Source organism: Acinonyx jubatus, chromosome A2, assembly GCF_027475565.1.
Source record: "Acinonyx jubatus isolate Ajub_Pintada_27869175 chromosome A2, VMU_Ajub_asm_v1.0, whole genome shotgun sequence".
Classification (NCBI taxonomy): Eukaryota; Metazoa; Chordata; class Mammalia; order Carnivora; family Felidae; genus Acinonyx; species Acinonyx jubatus.
In genome coordinates, this window is record NC_069383.1 from 47405001 (window position 1) to 47425219 (window position 20219).

At 42.5% G+C, this 20219-nt stretch overlaps 1 protein-coding gene and 1 long non-coding RNA gene across 12 annotated transcripts in view; one reads left to right on the forward strand and one right to left on the reverse strand.

Moving 5' to 3' along the window:
• The first annotated feature begins 1952 nt into the window (after window positions 1–1952).
• LOC113604084 (uncharacterized) lies at window positions 1953–18975 on the forward strand. Of its 7 annotated transcripts, none has more exons than XR_008296759.1 (6): window positions 1953–3536; window positions 5065–5153; window positions 7851–7980; window positions 15380–15522; window positions 16201–17768; window positions 18834–18975. It is a non-coding gene; the product is annotated as an uncharacterized LOC113604084 (long non-coding RNA). The 7 variants fall into 7 exon arrangements; XR_008296760.1 differs by having other exon boundaries at window positions 17556–17768; XR_008296757.1 differs by having other exon boundaries at window positions 15423–15522.
• The window catches only part of CHN2 (chimerin 2), a 300090-nt gene continuing 297323 nt past the window's right edge, over window positions 17453–20219 (reverse strand). For all 5 annotated transcript variants that reach the window (XM_053218272.1, XM_027075183.2, XM_053218273.1 and 2 more), the window contains one exon: window positions 17453–19253. In XM_053218272.1, coding sequence (XP_053074247.1) covers window positions 19082–19253 — 172 coding nt within the window. In that variant the 3' untranslated portion in view covers window positions 17453–19081. The remainder of the gene's footprint in view (window positions 19254–20219) is intronic.

Here is a 20219-nt window from a genome sequence, read left to right on the forward strand (position 1 = left end):
GATGTGTTTCTTCATATTCTTGGATGTCATTGTATTTTACTCCTTTTCCTTAAAAACAAACAAACAAACAAAAAAACCAACTGTATGAAGATTTAAGGCCTAAAGCAAAGTTAACTTACTCTAGAAAGGATTTTCAAGAGTTTAGGGGCACTACCACACATGATCACTTTATATACACTACATTCATGGCTTGAGGAGTGTGGGACAATGAAAACCAGATGTATGTGAGCACCCGCCCATGGCCGCACCCTCCGGGAACAAATCCACTCATTATTCTCCTAAACTCCAGACCATTTCTGTTCTAAAGCAACTTAATTGTCCTTGCAGACCTGTGGAGGGTGGGAAGGGGGGTGGGGTACAACTTACTTCTAAGCAGTCCGAGGCCTGAGGGTATGGCTCTTTGGGTGAACCAGGAAGGATCCCTCTTCTTCCGGTGAGCCCGATGCTTTATAATCCCTCCATTGGTTCCAGGAGGCTCTCAGAAACTGAAATTGTGTTGATTCCCAATTGTTTTCATCAGGGGAGTTCATCCAAATAACCTAGCTTGCCAGTGACAGGAATGGGTGTGTTTTAATTAAGAGTGTAAATTGTTTGGTGTTTGTCCCACGATTAGCTATAATTTTCTTGTTTATTTATTTATTGACTGACTCCCTCACTAGAAAGTGAATTCCATTTTATTGAATGATGTTTTATATAATGATCATAACACTTCCTATGTATGAGGTACAGCTCTGCTTTATAAATATTAACTTATTTAATACTAAAAGCCCTGTGAAATGGGCACTGTTATGTTATTATTAAGGTAACTGAGACACTAAGAATTTAGGTTACTTGTCCAAGGTCACCCAGCTGTTGGTATAAGAGCTAGCATTTGACCCCAGGGAAATTGACTTGAGAGTCCAGGGACCTAACTAATCACTCTGGGGTGTGGCTATCCATGAGTGCTAAGACATGTCATTAATGAATCCTTAGGACATGGCATGCTACCTGGAGATAACAGTTCTTCAATATTCTTGAATAAATGACCATCCGATGCATAAGTATAAATGCTTTGTTAGTTATAATATGACTGGCTTATAAAAAGAAATGTGATGAAAATGGCAATGACCTAAAATTTCAGTCTGTCATTACATGTAATAATAGCCAGATTTTAATTCTGAGATGCGGGTAGAGTAAGTGGACCAAATTATCTGATAGGTTTTTGTGTTTGTTGTTACGAAACTGGAAGGAATACTATCCTGTCTGAGCCCTACGAAGGAGATACATTAGGCGGGGAGACGTGGAGGGAGCAGAATAACGTAATGGCAGAGGATGGCTGCTGAGATTTTATTCAATATTGTATTTAGGGAATAAATGAGGGATCCAAAGGACACGGCATCTCGAAACCAGTCTCCACGGCACGTCCTGACTCCGGAAACAAAGGTAATTCAACTTTATTGTTTGTTAGGACATCGTCGATGGAAATGAAAAGTCACGTGTTCCCATCCAAGGTAATGTTCTCTGGCTGGCCACCTGGTTCCGGGTCAGAGCTGGGGTAAACCAGCTCCTTTAAAAGGCGGCCTCCTATCTGCAGTTATTAATTTCTTGTTTCAAGGGGTGCGTTTGGTTATGCTCCGTTTGCCAGGTTATATTTTCTCTTTTGTGTTTGTCAGTGTGTCCGTTTGTTATGTCACGTGTGTAGAGGTAGAAGGCGGATATCTAATGGGAGGGTAATATAATGCAGGAAGTGAATCTTTTGGTTTCCCTACCTGCATCAAGGCCAATGTCAAACTTACATAGTTAGAAATCTCCAAGAAATAGCTGCTTTTATCGGTGTTAGTCTGTCAGGGGAGGTCACCAAAGTTTTGGTGTTCAACTCTGCTCGTGTGTAACCACAGGTAAATCTCACACTGTACATTCTTTTTTTTTTTTTTTTTTAATTAATGTTTATTTTTGAGAGAGAGAGAGACAGAGCAGGGGAGGGGCAGAGGGAGAGGGAGACACAGAATCTGAAGCAGGCTCCAGGCCACCAGCATGGGAGCCCTGCGTGGGGCTCAAACTCACAAACGATGAGATCATGACTGAGCCAGTCAGATGCTTAACCCACTGGGCCACCTGGGCACCCCTCACACTCTACATTCTTTTTTTTTTTTTTTTAATGTTTATTTTTGACAGACAGAGCATGAGCAGGGGAGGGGCAGAGAGAGAGAGAGGGAGACACAGAATCAGAAGCAGGCTCCAGGCTCTGAGCTGTCAGCACAGAGCCTGAAGCGGGGCTCGAGCTCACAGACTGCAAGATCGTGACTTGAGCCAAAGTTGGACGCTCAATCAACTGAGCCACTCAGGCGCCCCACCCTGTACATTCTTAATGAACATTTAGGTTTATCTATTTGATGTAATTTCATTTACATAGTGGGAGAAATTGCTTCAGCTGCAGCTATAAACCTTTTATAACAATGGCAAATTTAAAATTCTTACTATGTGCTTTTCACTTTACTGTGGGCTTATCCAAAAGTGAATCGTATTCTTTTCACTTTTTTTAATGGTAGAAGAACCCTGAGAGAGATAGCTACTGTAAGTCTGACAGTTTTATCATAGAAAGCTGAAGCAATTTGCTCAAGGTCACAAGACTTTTAAGAGGTGGAGTTATTTAGCTTTAGTTTTAGTTACTCTGTCCCTAATACAGTGTTCTTCTCATGTAGCTATTTGAATCTCATATTGCCTTTTAATTAATCATTAGATCAATAAACATTTGTTGGTTTCACAACCGTTATATCAAAAGAGATCGTCATACTTTAAAAATTCTGATGAGGTCAGTGTCTTCTCAGTTTCCTCCTTGGAACAATGCTAAATCATATGTGGCTGTTTAAATATTAAAACCCTATGGAATCACAGAGCACTCAAAGCTCAAATTAATGCTGGGAATTGTAATTACATACATTTCTTGTGAAAAGACTTGATGGTTGGTTTGAATTACAACTGTGTGGCTTTGGGAAAATTACTTAATATCTTTAGGCTCTGGTTTCCTTAAATGTAAAGTGGGGATAATACCACTTCTCTGGGAGGTCGCCAAGATTAAAGTAGACAATACATTTGTCAAAGTCCCTAGCACAGTGCCTGACACATAATAGGCACTCAGTAAATGTTAGTTTCTCCTTGACTAATTTCTTTCATTGGCTGTGTGGGAAAATTATGCGAACAAACTGTACAAGTCAATCACTTCCAAGGGCTTTTTGAAAATAATGATAGTCTTAAGAGAGCACTGTCATTATTGTTGGTTGGGGTCAGTTTTTTCCCTGCAAGAACATAAAGTTAAAATTTACTGGAGAGTATTTAATACACAACAATTTGCTATGAATCTGACTTTTCTTCAGGAACACACTTAATGATGAAATCAAATCAAGCAGAAGTTTTTTTGCATGCGATTCAAGAACGCTCTCTATCCAGTCTGCACTGAAATTGCATTACCTGGAGTTAAGGAGGAAGTGTACTCAGTTGAGCTTGGAAGCAATGTTACCAGAAAAGGATTAACAAATCATAAGACAAAATCCTTGGAAGTAAGGTCACTAGCAGACTGTGGCTAGGGCGCAAGCCAAGGAATAGGTTTCCCATGTGCTGCCCCATTAGTTCCTGGAATCTTAATACATAACCTGCATCAGCGAATGGTGCCCAAAGGAGGGAAGGAACGAGAGCATCACGTCTCTGCTGTGCTAGACAACATGGCATTCCTTGTTTTCAAAAATTAGTTTTTATTTTATGAAAGCAATGTATGCACACGTAGGTTAGAAATGTGTATTAGACTTGCCTCTGATTTATCAATATTAGGCGTTCTCTTTTAATTACCTACTCCGGTCTTTGAGGTTTGGTTCTCCTATACCTTGCCTTCTGCTTCCCCCTCCAGTTTTCCCTCTAGAGTCATATTACAGCCTTTGTTCAGTTGACTGCTCCATGTTTATATTGTGCCTGTATAAATATTGTTCAGACTGAGCATTATAGGGTACAGATCACTATATTTGCTTTCTTTTTTCTTTTCCTGAAGTTACTAATGACCCTCTTCCCCTCTTTCAACTGGTCCCCTTTCGAGTTCTTTCTTACACCTTCCAATAGCTTCTTGGTACACTTTTCTACAAGTTCAGTCAAACCAATATATATGTGCTCCATTCCCCCAAGTATTACTCCCAGACTCTTCCTTCTCCTGCCTTATGGACTGCTCTCTCTCTCTCTCTCTCTCTGGCCTGCTGCATAGCTTCTTCTTGGGAATGCCTTGAGTCGGATTCTGCATTTCCTAGATTTGAGCCTCCCCCTTTCTTGTTGGACAAGGTGCTGCAGCAGAGGGCTGGGTGGTGGCAGTCCCCAGTGTGGCTGTCTCTTTCATCACACAGTTCCAGTCTGGGCTGTTTATCCTCCGTGACTTGCACACGGCTCTTCACCTGGGACCTCCTTTTACCCTTATTCTGGAGAGTTCCTTTGTGCAAAGGAACAAAGTAAACTTTTCCTTAACCATGGCACTATAATTAATTCAAAATGGGTCACGGATTTTAAATGTAAAACGATACAACTTTTAGAATAAAAGATAGAACCTCTGTGATGTAGGGGTAGGTGAAGGATTCTCAGACATGGCTTAAAGCATGATCTATAACATAAAAAATTGCTAAATTGGACTTCATCAGAACTAAAAAAAAAAACCAAAAAACCCTTTTGTTCTGGAAAAGATCCTATTAAGAGGAGCTGAAGACAAACTATAGACTAGGGGAAAATATTTGCAAACCACATACCTGACAAAGGTTTTACACCTACAATATATAAGAGACTCTCAAAATTCACCAGTAAACAAATACAATTATAATATGAGCAAGAGATGTGAATGGATGTTTCACTCAACTGGAGTTACAGATGACAGATGAGCACATGAAAAGATGTTCAGCATCATTAACCATGAGCGAAATGCAAATTAGAACCACAATGAGATACCAACAGGCGCTTGCCAGAATGCTTAAAATAGAAAATAATGGTAACACCAAATGCTGGTCAGAATGTGGAGAAATGGAATCACTTTTTTTTCTTTTTTTTGCATGTTTATAACAGCTTTATTGGTAATAGCCAAAAGAAAGAAAGAAAGAAAAAGGAAGGAAGGAAGGAAGGAAGGAAGAAACAACCCAACTGTCCATCAATAGGTAAACGTATAAACAGCCTGTGGCCTATCCTTACTATAGACTACTGCTTAACAATAGAATGAATTGACCTATAGACATGCTACAACTTGGATGAATCTGAGAATAACGATGCTGAGGGAAAGAAGCCAGACCAAAAAGTATACATACTATATATGATTTCATTTATCGAAAACTCTAGGAAATGCAACATACTGTACGGGGACAGAGGTAGAGGTTGGTAGGGAGGGAGATGGGAGAGAGATTTACAAAGGCCACAAGAAAACGTTTGGCAGTAATAGAATGTAAAACGGTTCAGCTTCTCTGGAAAACAGTTCTGTGGTTCCTTAAAAAGCTAAACATGCAAACATGAGCCGGCGGTTGCACTCCTGGGCATTTATCTTGGAGAAGTGAAAACATGCATTCACACACAAACCTGTACATGAGTGTTCATATGGCTTTGTTCATAATAGCCCCAAACTGGAAACAATCCAGATGTCCTTCATTTGGGTGAATGGTAAAACCATGGGAATGCCATACCATGGAATACGTCTCAGCAATAAAAATGGAACCAACTCTTTTTTTTTTAATTTTATTTTTTAAAATTCACATCCAAGCACGTAGTGCGATAATGATTTCAGGAGTAGAATCCAGTGATTCATCCCCTACATATAACACCCAGTGCTCATTCCAACAAGGGTCTTTCTTAATGCCCCTTGCCCATTTAGCCCATCCCCCCCCCCCCACAACCCCTCCAGCAACCCTCAGTTTGTTCTCCATATTTAAGAGTCTCTTTTTTGGGAATCTACTCCCGAAACCAAAAGCACACTGTATACACTGTAGCCTAGCTATCTTGACAATAGATTATATTTAGAAAAAGAAAAAAAATAAGAATCTCTTACGTTTTGTCCCCCTCCCTGTTTTTATGTTATTTTTGCTTCCCTTCCCTTATGTTCATCTGTTTTGTATCTTAAATTCCACATATGAGTGAAGTCATGATATTTGTCTTTGACTAATTTGTCTTAGTGTAATACACTCTGGTTCCATCCACGTTGTTGCAGATGACACGATTGCAGTCCTTTTGATCGCTAATACTCCCATCATTCATATGTATATGTATATATATGAATGATGGGAGTATTAGCGATATATATGTATATATATACATATACATGTATATGTATACATGTGTATATGTATGTATATATGTGTATGTATACATATGTGTATGTATACATATACATGTATATATGTATACATATATGTACATATATACATGTGTATGTATACATATACACATACATATACATATGTGTATATGTATACATATATGTACATATACACATGTATATATGTGTATATGTATACATGTATGTACATATACACATGTATATATACATGTATATGTATATATGTGCGCATATATGTATGTGTATGTGTGTATATATATACACACATATATGTATGTGTATGTGTATATATGTGTGTATATATGCATATATACACATATATGTATGTGTATGTGTATATATACACACATATGTATATGTGTATATATACACGCATGTGTATACATATATGTGTGTATATACACACATGTGTATACGTATATGTGTGTATACACACATGTGTATATGTATATGTGTGTATACACACATATGTATATGTGTGTGTACACATATGTATATGTATATGTGTGTGTACACACATATATGTATATGTGTATGTGTGTATATACACACGCATATGTATATGTGTACATATATACACACACACACCACATCTTCTTTATCCATTCATCCATCAGTGGGCATTTGGGCTCTTTCCATACTTTGGCTATTGTCGATAGTGCTGCTATAAACATGGGGGTGCATGTGCCCCTTCAAAACAGCACACCTGTATCCCTTGGATAAATACCTAGTAGTGAAATTGCTGGGTCACAGGGTGGTTCCATTTTTAATTTTTTGAGGAACCTCAAAACGGAACTGACTCTTGATACACGCAGCTACTTAGATGTATCTCCAGAAAGTTGTGCTGAGTGGAAACAGCCAATGTCAAAAAAAGTTACATACTGTTTGATACCATTTATATAACATTCTCAAAAATTATAGATCTGGAGAACAGATATTTGCAGGGGACGTGGATGGGGAGTGGGGTAGGGGTGGGCATGGGTACAAAGAGACCATGGGAAGAAGTTTGTGGTAATAGATTGTATCCTGATTGTGGTGGTGGTTACCCAAATCTGTATATGGGGTAAAATTGCATACAACAACATTCACATCCATGCATATGTGACTATGAATGTAGGCTTAGACACTTGTGGAAACTGAATAGGGTCTGTAGTCTTTTAACTGGTCAGTTTCCTGGTTTTGGTAATGTACTAAAGTTCTATAAGATGTCACCATTGGGGAAGAAGAGCGAATGATACTTTGGACTCTTTATACTTTTTTCTTAACTTTTAATTATTTCAAAATAAAAAGTTTAAAGTTAAACTTAAGTTTAAAGAGTTAAACTCCGTCCAGTGGAGTGAAAAGCAGGACTGTCGGGTTGATGGCTCCTGGGCTCCTTCTCTCTCCTGCAGTGGGAGGGACTTTGCCATGACTCAATTTCTAATGGGACCAGGGGCCTACAAGAAGTCCAAGATTTGGGCAAGCTGGACCTTGAATCTAAAAATTTCATTCCTCTCCTGCAAGGCTGCTCTCACCTTTTCCCTATTAAAAGGTGTCTTGCAGCTCAGCCTCTTTGGAGTGTTTATCTAGACCTCTGCTCAAGATGGCTGTCTACTGAGTACTTGAAGAAGGTGACCCTGTTCCTGCTAATCCTTCTCACCATGAGTTCCAGGCCATTCCAGGTGAGGCATGGTGGTGTGTGCCCAACCCCTTTGATCAACCGACCTGAAGGTGGAAAGGGAGGGAACCAGGTGGATAATTGGGGCAGAAGGAAGAGCCACTGCCAAGACTCTCCAAGGCAGGAGTGTGCCCAGCATGTTGGAGCCTGAAATGCAGTTGAGTGTAGGCGTTAGTAGCCGGAGAGGTGATCAGAGCACTGACAGGAATTCAGGTAAGTCATGTACGGAAGCCTCGTGTGCCACTGTGAAGGCTGGATTTTATTATGAGTGATATGAGGAAGCAATGGAAGGTTCTAGGCAGTGTGGGGACCAGATCTCACTTGTATTTTCACAGGATCCCCTCTGTTTGCCGTGTTGGGATCGACTTCTGAGAGCTTGGTGGGGGGCAGGCAAGGGCAGAAAAGGCTGAGTTCTGAGGTGTTTATGGCTGTGTAAAGCCAACAGGCTTCACTGCTATTCTCCTGGTAGTGGGCAAGAAAAATGGAGGAGTCGAGGATGACGGTGTTAGCTTACTCCTTCGTGCTGCATGAGCCGGACGCACTGGGTAGACTTTTAAACAATAGTTATAGGGTCATAACGTGTATTTTCTTTCATTACTCAATATTGAGAACTGTTTCAAAGTCGGCGTACTGTGAACCATTTCCAAGTTAATATAGAAACATATTCCTTTTAATGCTTGATATCTATTATGTGGCAATACCATGAGTCATTTAAGAAATCCACTGTTGATAGGCGTTGTATTATTTTTCCGTTTGGTTTTCTGGAACAAGTGGAATGATCTGATAGCCTTGACCAATAGATAATAATCTATCGGGTGAGTCTGCACTTCTGTTCATTTCCTACAGCTAGATAGTCTATCGTAAACTGCCTAAATATTTATTTTCAGAACCTACTTTTTTTCTTCCTGATTGCCAGAATAATACATCTTTATTTAAAAAATATATGTTACAGGGGTGCCTGGGTGGCTCAGTCTGTTGGGCGTCCCTTCGGCGCAGGTCATGATCTTGCAGTCTGTGAGTTCAAGCCCCACGTCATGCTCTGCGCTGACAGCTCAGAGCCTGGAGCCTGCTTCAGATTCTGTCTCCCTCTCTCTCTACCCCTCCCCCACTCACACTCTGTCTCTCTCTCTCTCTCTCTCTCTCTCAAAAAAAAAAAATGAAAACATAAAAAAAACATATATATATATATATGTATGTATGTTAAGGATTTTAAATGAGACTTTTCTTGTCACCAAGCTTCAAACAAGGCCCAAAGACTGAGCACAATAGCTAATAGCCCGAAGGTGCAGAGAATGCTAAGAGTATGACATTTTTTTGTGACCCTTAGTTTACCGCCCACCTTGGGGGTTAAATACAGGGGGGATATAGAGGATTGAGCAAGACGCTTAATAGATTTCTTTTTAGAGAGTTTTTGAGTACTATAAGAATGTTCTTTGGTGAAGGAAAGCCTAAGCTTTGCGGGGCGGGAGCGGGGGGTGGGGATTAGTTCACAGAACCCCTCTGAGAGCTTTATGTGTGTCCCCTAGAGTCTGGGGACTTAAAATTATTTTCATGCTAAAGGCAAAAGGAGAGGACTGTGGTGGGGGACTGACTGAGCTATCAATGAGTGGAAGATGTACATGCATTACTGTGAGCCAAGTGGGACCCCAGGAAGGCTTAGATGTGCAGGGGACCCAAGCCAGGTTGGGTGATCCCAGCAGCAGAGACGGATATTGGGGGAGGGCCATCCTTTGGAAGCCAGGCCTGTGCAGAGTTTAATGAAGCCTGTAGGAGGAGGCAGTGGTTTGTGAAGGAAGCACTGGGAGATCCCCACTGGAACAGCCAGACTGAAGGAACCCGGGACCCCAGTGAGTATGAAACTACCATATTAGACCCATAGCTCCCCCCCCCCCCCGCCCCCGGAGTTTTAAATGAGCAAGAAATAAGCTTCTACCTTGTTTAATCTATTATAATTTGGGTCCTCCACTACTTGTAGCCGAAACCAACCCTAACTACCAATCCTATTCAGATGCTTCCAGAGACAAGAATAGAGAACGCAGTGTCGCTCTACTTACAAGACAAACTGAATAAGGACTGTTGAGGCAAAGACAATTATAGACGATTTCCACGTCACATGTAAAGCTGGACATAAGATTCTACAAAATCAAAGAGTGAGCTAATGCACCGTTCTTTAAGGCACCATACTAAATAGCATACTGGGTATGACTAGATAAAAGTTTTCCGAAAAGTATATAGGTAGCCTCAGTGGAAAACACTATGGAGGGTCCTCAAAAAATTAACAATAGGATTATCCCATGATACGGTAATTCCATTACTGAGTGTTTATCCAAAGAATACAAAAACACTAATTTGAAAAGATACATGCACCCCTGTGTTGATTGCAGCATTAGGTATAATAGCCAAATTATGGAAGTGTCCTAAGTGTCCATCAACAGATGAGCGGATAAAAAAGATGTGGCATATATACAAAATGAAGGCATAAAAAAGAATGAAATCTTGCCATTTGCAACAACAGGGACGGATCTAGAGGGTATGATGTTATGTGAAATAAGCCAGTCAGAAAAAGGCAAGAACCATATGATTTCACTCACATGTGGAATTTAAGAAACAAAACAAGCAAAGAAGAGACAAAAAACCAGACTCTTAAATACAGAGAACAGACTGTTACCAGAGGAGAGGTTGAAAGGGCGGGGCGCATGCGTGAAATAGGCGAAGGGGATTAAGAGTACCCTTATCGTGATGAGCCCTGAGTAATGTATAGAATTGTGGTTTTTAAAAAAAAATTTTGGGGGGGGGGGGCGCGTGGGTGGCTCAGTCGGTTAAGCAGCCGACTTTGGCTCAGGTCATGATCTCGCGGTCCGTGAGTTCAAGCCCCGTGTCAGGCTCTGTGCTGACAGCTCAGAGCCTGGAGCCTGCTTCGGATTCTGTGTCTCCCTCTCTCTGCCCCTCCCCTGCTCGCACTCAGTCTCTTTCTCTCAGAAAATAAACGTTAAAAAAAAAAAAAACTTTTTTTTTTTAACATTTATTTATTTTTGAGACAGAGAGAGACAGAGCATGAATGGGGGAGGGTCAGAGAGAGGGAGACACAGAATCCGAAACAGGCTCCAGGCTCTGAGCTGTCAGCACAGAGCCCGACGCGGGGCTCGAACTCACGGACCCCGAGATCATGACCTGAGCTGAAGTCGAAGTCAACCGACTGAGCCCCCCCCCCCCCAGGCGCCCCAGAGTAATGTAGAATTGTTGAAGGACTATATTGTACACATCATTCTGAAGTTTTAAATTCTCTTGATGCAGTGCAAATATGGTAGATGTGAAAATTTTAAAGAGCGGAGTGGTGGAGTCATGGAGTGTTCATCAGGACTCTTGGCTGTGGGCAGTAGGTCACGTGCTAGCTGGTTTTAGCAGAAGGGATCTGTTACAGGGCACTGGGTAGCTTATTGAATCTTAGGGATTATTTTATTTGTTGACAGATAGCATTCAGAGCCAGAGAGGTTGTGATCGCCTGTGGATAAAGTAGGGCAAGAAACAGCATTGGTGAGCGTGCCAGGGGATTTGGACAGGTATGGAAGGACAATGGGCAGAGGCACGAGCAGGGGATGGGGGTGTGGTGGGTGGTGTCCCAGCAGCCGAGAAAGAGAGGGGTTTGAGAAGAAAGGGGAGGTCCGCTGGGCCAGCAACTGAGAAGCCAAGTAAGCGGAGACCTGAAGCCGCAGGACGGTCGGCGGGGCTCCAGGGGGAGCACTCGGGGGCAGCAGCTGCCGTAGCTGACCGAGTGGTGGAAAGGTGTGTGACGGCACCCCCACACCTGCTCCCACGCCCTCTGGCCTCAGCGATAACCCTATGAGGTTGGCGGGCCAAGCAGGCAGGCATTAATTTTCACGTTTCAAAGGGGAGAAACCTGAGGCTCAGAAATGTGAAAAGCCTTGATCTGTGACCGAGCCAGGTCTTGTGGCTCTAAATCCAGGGCTCTTGCAGGGCTACCGTGCTGCCTTCCCACCACATCCCACCACGGGCCGGGTGTGGCTTGGCTTTAAAAACCCACCGGGCAGTAAATGGGTAAAACTCCTTACCTCTAATTTGCTAGGCAGCAGTAAGTGGTGATGCCTGATAGCAAAGATGAAAGAATAGCGATGGTCTAAGCATTCTTGTAAGAGTTTCCCTAAGCTCTTGAGTTTCTAGACAAACATTTGTATCCCTACTCTGAGCCCCAATTACTGTATTGAATGCTGTATATAGATTATCTTAAGCCTCATAAACTTCATGGAAGAGGTACTGTTATTAGGTCATTATAATGACAAGGAAAACAGGCTTGATCAGTAAAATAACTTTCCCTAAGTTACACTCTCAGAAAGTGGTAACGCTTGGATGTAACCACGGGGGGCATGGGGATCCAGCACCTGACCTTCTTCTAGTCTACACTGTACTCGATCCTAGCCCAATAGAGCTATCACTTGCTGTGTAACCCACAACTGAGTTAGAGACTTAGATCTTCAGATTCTCCAAACTGAATTATTTTGATGCTTAATCATTCGTACCAGAAAGAAGAAAGACTATGGTAAAAACTAGGTGAGTTAAGGATAATTGGCAAGCTTCAGTAATTAAAAGTTTCAGGTATTAGGCAGAGCTCCAAATGGTGGACAAAAGCCCATCAAAATGCATTTGCAGATTCTTCTGCTTCTGGAGTTACCCCTTCCTCCATTGCACCAAAATATTATAGGACATTGGAGGATTTGTGGATGGATTCTGCCACTAATTTCAAAAAGGTTGGAGTGCCTGTTGTATGCAAGGCACCGTGCCAGTTGGGGGCTGGAGTAGAGTGGTGAGCAAAGTTGACCAGATTTCTGCCCTCAGGAATCTTTCAGTTCAGATAATATTTTATTAGAGATAGAGTTGGTTCAATGGTTACGGGGGTGAGGCTCGGAGGGACCTTGGTCTATGGGTGTGGAAAGTCCTCTGGAGCCTCGTGGACTTTGGGGTCTTACAAGTCTTTCCTTGAGGGGCTGTTTAGCCTGCATCTCGGATTCTTGCAGCCCCATGTTGCCCCTGACAGGAATGTTCCACTCCATCCCATGTCTCCACATCCTTTAGCCCTGCCAGTTAATGAACTAACGTGAGCTTGCCCCGCCTGGCAGGGGATTGGTTTTGGAGCCATGGTCCTGTGTACGGTAATTAACATTTGTACATTGCCATACAGTTTATAGTGAGCCTTCTGTTTTCACATTCAGGATCTCAGTGGATCCTTAGAACCACTCTGATAGGGAGGGGAGAGCAGATACTATGTTATTATGCCCATTTTCAGATTAGGGAACTAGAACAAAACCAGGATTATACCCATTTTACAAATTAGGATGTAGGGAAAAAAAAACAAAACAAGTTTCATGCTTGGTAACTGGAGTGACCAAAAATCTATTCCAGTAACACTCGCTTAATTCTTTATGAAGATTTTGAAGTATATAATTTTTCAGGAAAGTATGTTAAGGTAATAATTTTTTTGGCGACAATGAAAAAATGTGCTCCCATAGATGATTTATCATACATAGGATGTGCACAAGCCCATGGAAAGAGAACTTGGGTCTGTTTTTCTGACTGTAGGTGTTATTTTCATTCTTCACCCCCATTCGCTCCGTAAGGTTCAGCAAGTTGCCTTTCACTGCATTGTCCCGTTGAAAAGTCTTCTGTTAAGTTACCGGGGACTCCTTAGTTGCCATATCCAAAGGGGATTCATTAACTTATCTTGGAACAGCATTTGACCCTGATGGCCTCTCTGTCTGTCCCTGACGTTCTGTCTTTCCCTTTCATCTTAGGCTCCGACCCTCACCTTCCTCTTCTGGCCATTCCTGACCTTCCTTGCAATGTTCTCTAGTTCTGCCTGCCCCTTGGATTTTGTTCTTAATCAGGACCTACTATTGGTTCTCTTTGCTTCAACTGGCCACACAATCTGACCAGGTCATATCTACCAGCTCATCCCCCTTTCTTGAGCTCCAAAACCACCTGTCCAACTGCCTACTGGACATTTCCACATGGATGAACTATTAGCATCATAGTGCATCCTGCAAACTGAGCCCATGATTTTCCCCTGCTGAACCTGCTCCCTTTCTCATATTCTCGTATCTTCGTTAAATATTCATTTAGTTGCAAAAACCAGACATGGAGGGTAACATTTGTGACACTTTCCTTCCTTTCAATTCTGGCATCAAATCAGTGGGTCCTAACAACCTCTTAAATCTCTCTCCTATCCCTGACTCTTCTCCATCCCTCCTCTGGGGAGCCAAGCCACACGGGCAATGCCTCTGGTTCCTGATTAGCTCCCATATTCCTAGTCTTAATGTCTTCTGGTCTTTCTTGTGTCCCTAGACAGACTTTTCTGAGTTTGGCTTATGCTTGGCTTACAAGGTTCCTTGTTTCCTGGCACAGTCCTGCTTGTTTAATCTCACTCCCCTCCTCTTCCTTCACACTTTGTGTTCTGGTTAAATCCAAATCTTCAGTTCTCTAAATTTCCTGTGCTTCCACATATTTATGGCTGGTATCTGCTCTTTTCTCTGTCTGGGGAAGCTAGGGGAGGTCTCAGCCAGGGGAGCCTGCGTGGAGACTTGCAGGCTGTGCAGGAGGGTGCCTGATTGGCTAAGTGGGATCCTCGACTCCCGACCTCAGGGAGTTTGTATTTCAATGGAGACAGACATACACACAGTCGAGGTATTTTGTGATGCCTGCTGGATGAGCACTTTGTACAAACTGCAGGAAGGCAGTGAAGGAGGTCTGTGAGTATTGACAACATCTTTTCAACTCAACTTAGAAAAGCAAAATGACGCCAGCTCATTTGCATTTACAGAATAACTAAGCAACTCCTCCAATGCACAGCGTTGAATGTGGTACCTTGCGTGTAGCAAAAAAATCTAAGTGGGACAAAGAAATGCATTAGGACATTGTGGAACAAACCTGAATACAAGGGAGAGAGTCTTTCTGAACTGCACTCTGAGACCCTCTTTATTTTACTACATTAAAACAGACTTCACTTGCCTGCTCCTCTCCTGAATGTTGGTGCTCCACAGAACTCCGAATGGGGACTGTCACCTATTTCTCTGTTCTGTATCCTTGAGTACTTTCATTCACTCCCACGATTTCAGTTGTTATCTCCCAGATCCGTGTCTCTAGCTGGGATCTGTCCCTGTCATTGCCAGTGAAACATCTCTGCTTGGAAATTTCACAGTGATCTCTATCTCACCATGTCCAAAGTAGACCTCACCATCTTCCCTATTCTTTCCCCACCCCTCCTGTAGACCTCCAGCTCCTCTGTGTTCTTTTCTGTAAATCCTATCCGGTTGTCAAATTCAGCCCCCCCGAGAATCACCCTCGATTCTTTAATCCAACCTATAACCAAACCTTTTCAACTCTGCCTCCTCAAGATGACTATTCTAGCTGTCTCTGCCTTTCTACCACCCGATGCAGGCTACATCACCGCAGTCCTGCATGACAAGGAGAGCATCTAACGACATCTACCTTCACTACCCCTGTCTGCCGACGTGTTCTCCAATGGATCCACGGTCAGGTAAGTGATCTTTTAAAAATGTAAACTAGATTCTGTCATCTGTCCCTTACAACCCATTAATGCCAATGCAGTGGGGCGCTCTGGACCATATCCCAGGATAGGAAAAGGATATTGGTGGAAAACCCATGAAATCTGAATAAAGTCTGGAGTTAATAGTAATGTGCCAGTGTCGGTTTCTTAGTTTTGATTAATGGACGGTGGTTACATAAGACGTTAACATTAGGGGAAAGTGGGTCAGGAGTACACAGGCACTCTCTGTAGTACCTCTGCAAGTTTTCTGTAAATGTAAAACTATTCCAAAATTAAGTTTATTCAAAAAAAAAAAAAAATGAGTGGCACCGATTTCCCTGAGGTCAGAGTACCAAATCTTCAACATGACCAGCTTTCTCTCTCTAGCCAGACTAAACTTATTTAATTCTTCCAGTGAGATAAGCCTCTTTCCTGCCTCCAGGTATTCGCAGTGTCTGGCCCATTAATAAATGCTTGATAAATATTTGTTGAAAATTAATGAACATTTTTAAAACCAAAGAGTCACTATAAATTTGGGGATGGGTAGATCTTGAGAATTTGTAAGCTGAGTTGGTTTTTAGTAGGAATCAGAATAGCCCAGGCAATGCTTGAACTGTGTGGTATGCGACTACCCTATGCTGTCCTCTCCTCCCTGTCTCTGCCCTCCAGACTGCTATCCTTGAAATTCAGCACCGGCCCCCTCCCAGTTCTGGAGACCAGGTGCCCATTTATGTTAATGGGAGAAAGAAAAGGGGTCTTCTCCCCTCCTGAGAACGATCTTCTTCCACCCACTCCGCCCCTGTCGCGCCTCCCACAACCCACTTGTAGACAGCAGTGGGTTTCTGGAAACAGTGCTGCCTCTTCTCAGGTGATCACTACTAGAGTTATTCCAATGGCAGGAATTTCAAGCCGGGTAAGAGGAGCCATGCCAGGCTGCCAGATGGTGGGGGAGATAAATGTGGGCGAGCAAGCTTCAGACTAAAGCAAGGGAGAGGGGATCGGGTGTTGTAATCACAGCCAAGAAAAGGAGTCAGGTGACCCTCATTACATAGTATAGAGCCCTGTTATAATATCCCTTATTACTACTCGAACTTGGATTTAACCTGGGACAAACCCTTTTCTTCTCCTGCTTCTGCCTTCCCACCCTAGGTTATATCTCTTTCCCTGTGAAGTCATCACTCTTAATAATAATACTAAGAAATAACTGTTACTAATGGCTTTAGGTCATTTCATCTAAGATGTCACAGCCAGAACATTTTGCCCAGTTTTTCAGATGAGCAAAGGCATTCCCAAGGTCACATGCAGCTGAGAACAGACAGATCTGGGATTCAAACTCAGGTCTTTCTGGCTCAGAAACTCTTGTCCTGTTCTCCTGAGGATGACGTAGGGGGGATTTGCTCTAAACCCTACATCTTTTTTTTTTTTTTTAATTTTTCTTTTTTTTTACATTTATTTATTTTTGAGAAACACAGTGAGACAAAGCGTGAGCGGGGGAGGGGCAGAGAGAGGAGGAGAGACAGAATCTGAAGCAGGCTCCAGGCTAAGCTGTCGGCACAGAGCCTGATGCGGAGCTGGAACCCACGAACTGTGAGATCATGACCTGAGCCGAAGTAGGACGCTCAACCGACTGAGCCACCCAAGGCGCCCATAAACCCTACGTCTTTTAATGAAAAACATAAATGCAACACGTCTTAGGGACAGTGAAGGCGGAGCATTAGAATCCCAAGCAGGCCCTCCAGAGTGGACACTGGAAAAGGGGTGGGCAACAGGGTGGGGACTCAGTGGGACGTGTCTGCTTCCTCCCCATGTTTTGGTGACGACAGAAACTGTCGCCAAAACCCGTCCGGGAACAGTGGTTTAGACATTCTCCCCCTACTGGACCCTGCCGCTCCCCAACACCAGTTTTCTTCGCACACTCCGCAACGATAGACAGAAGAATTTAATACATTTAATGCTTTTCCTTCCATTTACGCTATCATAAATTACAAAGTAGTATTCACTTCACAAAATAAAACCATTTTCAGATAATCTTTTGACAGTATCCAGAAGTACAGAAGCTACAACAAACAAATCTGTACAGTTGGGAGGAACAATAGAGCAGGGACCCAGCAGAACCATTCTGACCCCGCCGTGTGCCAACAGAGCCCATGCAGGACAACAGCTGCACCGCCCTCCTCCTTCCGGCTCACTTCTCACACAGTAATTCTCTTCCGGTCACTCCAAAACCAGACTACCGAGTAAGTACGTGGATCAGCTCAATCAGAGGAAAAGACGCTGTAGTTGGATGGCAGGGAAAAAAATTAGATTTACAGGTTTTGATGCTTCCAATATTTTACCTAGGTTACAAAATATAGAAATCTTGCCGTGAAAAGCTCATGCTAAGATAAATATCACCAATAAGATGGAGCTATAGTAATAAAGTCATATTAAATTATGATCCATACACAGCTACTCTTATCAAGGAGGAATATTTGTAAAAACCCAACTTACTCATTCTTACTTTTAAAAATAGTCTTGTTTATAAAACAAAAACGAAAAAAAAAATCAACAATTATTCTGCAGATTCACTTTTCATAAATACAGAAGTGTGACAAAAATACAATTTGCCATTAATCGATGAAGTCAGAATGCTGGCCTGAAAACAGGGAAAGTGCTCACTTTTTTACATGGCCCAGATTCAACCAGTGTTCCCAAATCATTTTATGTAAAATGACCACATTCTGCATATTCTGGGATATTCACACACGGTATGGAAAGACTACAGCCAATGCCAAAACATACTCTGGAATTCCACAACATTGTTATGGAAAGAAGATGCGTGGATGTATCAGGCCATCCTACAATTGCTATAAACGTATACCATACGACAGCAAGCTGCCAGTGTGCTTAACAGCAAAAACTATCAGAAGCAGGGACACAGGTGGCCGGTGAACTTCCATTGCAAAGCACTGATAAGGACAGAGGTATGTCAAGATAATACTGCATTCATGGTAAACGTTTTCAGGGATCACAGCAAGAAGCGGGACAAAGTACACAGGGTCATAATCAATGCACTGCATTGAGTTCTATTTGCTGAAATAAAGTAACATTCTCGCAGCTAAAATAAAAATACATTTTACAATAGAAGTCTCATTTAACATTTAACATAGAATTGTCTTCTTTTTGTAAGTGGAAAACGTATAACTGTATCAAGTACCTCTATGAATTAAATTAAATTCCCTTTTATTACTGATAAGACTGAAGCTTAAAAGTCTACGTTGTTGTTTTTTAATAAGTTAAAGATTTATTAATCACTCTTCCAGCAAAACAGATGTACGTAGGAGGCACGGCAAAGACCCAAGACAAGGGCCTTGGTCACTCTCACCCCTGCTCTTCTCACGTGGACGAGGCGAGTGTCTATGAGACACAGGAGCCGACTTGACAACCCGCTGCGGTCCAGGAAATTCTGCCACTTGTTTGGAAAACAAATCAAGCGTAAGAAATGCTTTTATTCCTTTAGCCTTATCAACTTAGATGGGGCCGGGGCCATTCAGCTCATTTCCCCGGTGGATTAAAACAAAACATCTTCATTTTCTATTAAAATCTGCACAATCAGCTTTTGGTACCGCATGTCCTGCAGGGTGGTGAGGGTGCTGTCCTCAGGGGACCTCATCAGGGTGGGCCCAAACACGATCCCCAGATTTTCAGCATTCATGAAATTGTCCTTTTCATTCAAAGTCACCCTGCGGAACGAGCATATACACAGAGACGTTACACAGACTTGCAGACGGCTGTGTATGCTGATTGTGCACATACGCCCTCAGAAACGTCTCTGCTTTGGGAAGTTGTGAAAGGAAACTGAGAATCAGAGTTCTAGAAAACTGTTTTCAGAAAGGTAATTTTCTGCTTTTGCTTTTCTTTCTACGTTGCTGGCGTTGCCTGCAGCCGGTGGACGTGAATTACGTAGCGAATCTGGTACAGACACATCTTTAAAATTAGAAAATCAGTCCTTCTTACTAAACAGATGTGGCAACGGAGTAGGGAATATTGGTTAGAAGGGGCAGCTGATTTCTAGCTGGCCCACAGTGCATGCAGATTTTAGTCTAGGCTTGTGTGGAAGTCTTTTTCCCCCCTGTAGCTGCTTCCTACTGGTCTGTATGCTCATGATCAGGGAAGCTGATGGCAGATTCCTGGCCTGCTGGCAGGCTTAGTGTCGGAGGAGCAAGGTTACTGTAGGATGGGGCTGCCATGAGTGTAGGAATAGCCAGACCATTATCGCGGGATAGGGGAAAGGCTGGAATGTGGCCAGACAGGAAAGCACTTGGACATTATTTCTGGTTCCCACAGGATGAGGTCTGGAGCAGTAATTATTGTTGGAATTGAAAATCATCATTTCAACATCCAGATGAGAACAGCAAAGCCTTTCAGAATAAAATTCAAACTCCAGAGTTGGCTCGCTGTCTTCCTAGTAGAATAAAATTACAGTCTCCTGGATTCTTCCTTTAAGGAATTGAGGTTTTGGGATGTTCATAATGGAACTAAAAGAGAATAGGTTCTCGAAAGAAGGCACAATACGATTAAACCCTGTTTAGGTTCTGCGCAGAAGGCCATGCGTTTGTTTTTATTCTCTTGGAGCTAATGAGGTCGGCCACTTAGCATCATTTTAGGAAGGCCAACTCAGCTTGTATGACTTTCATGTTACAAAGCTA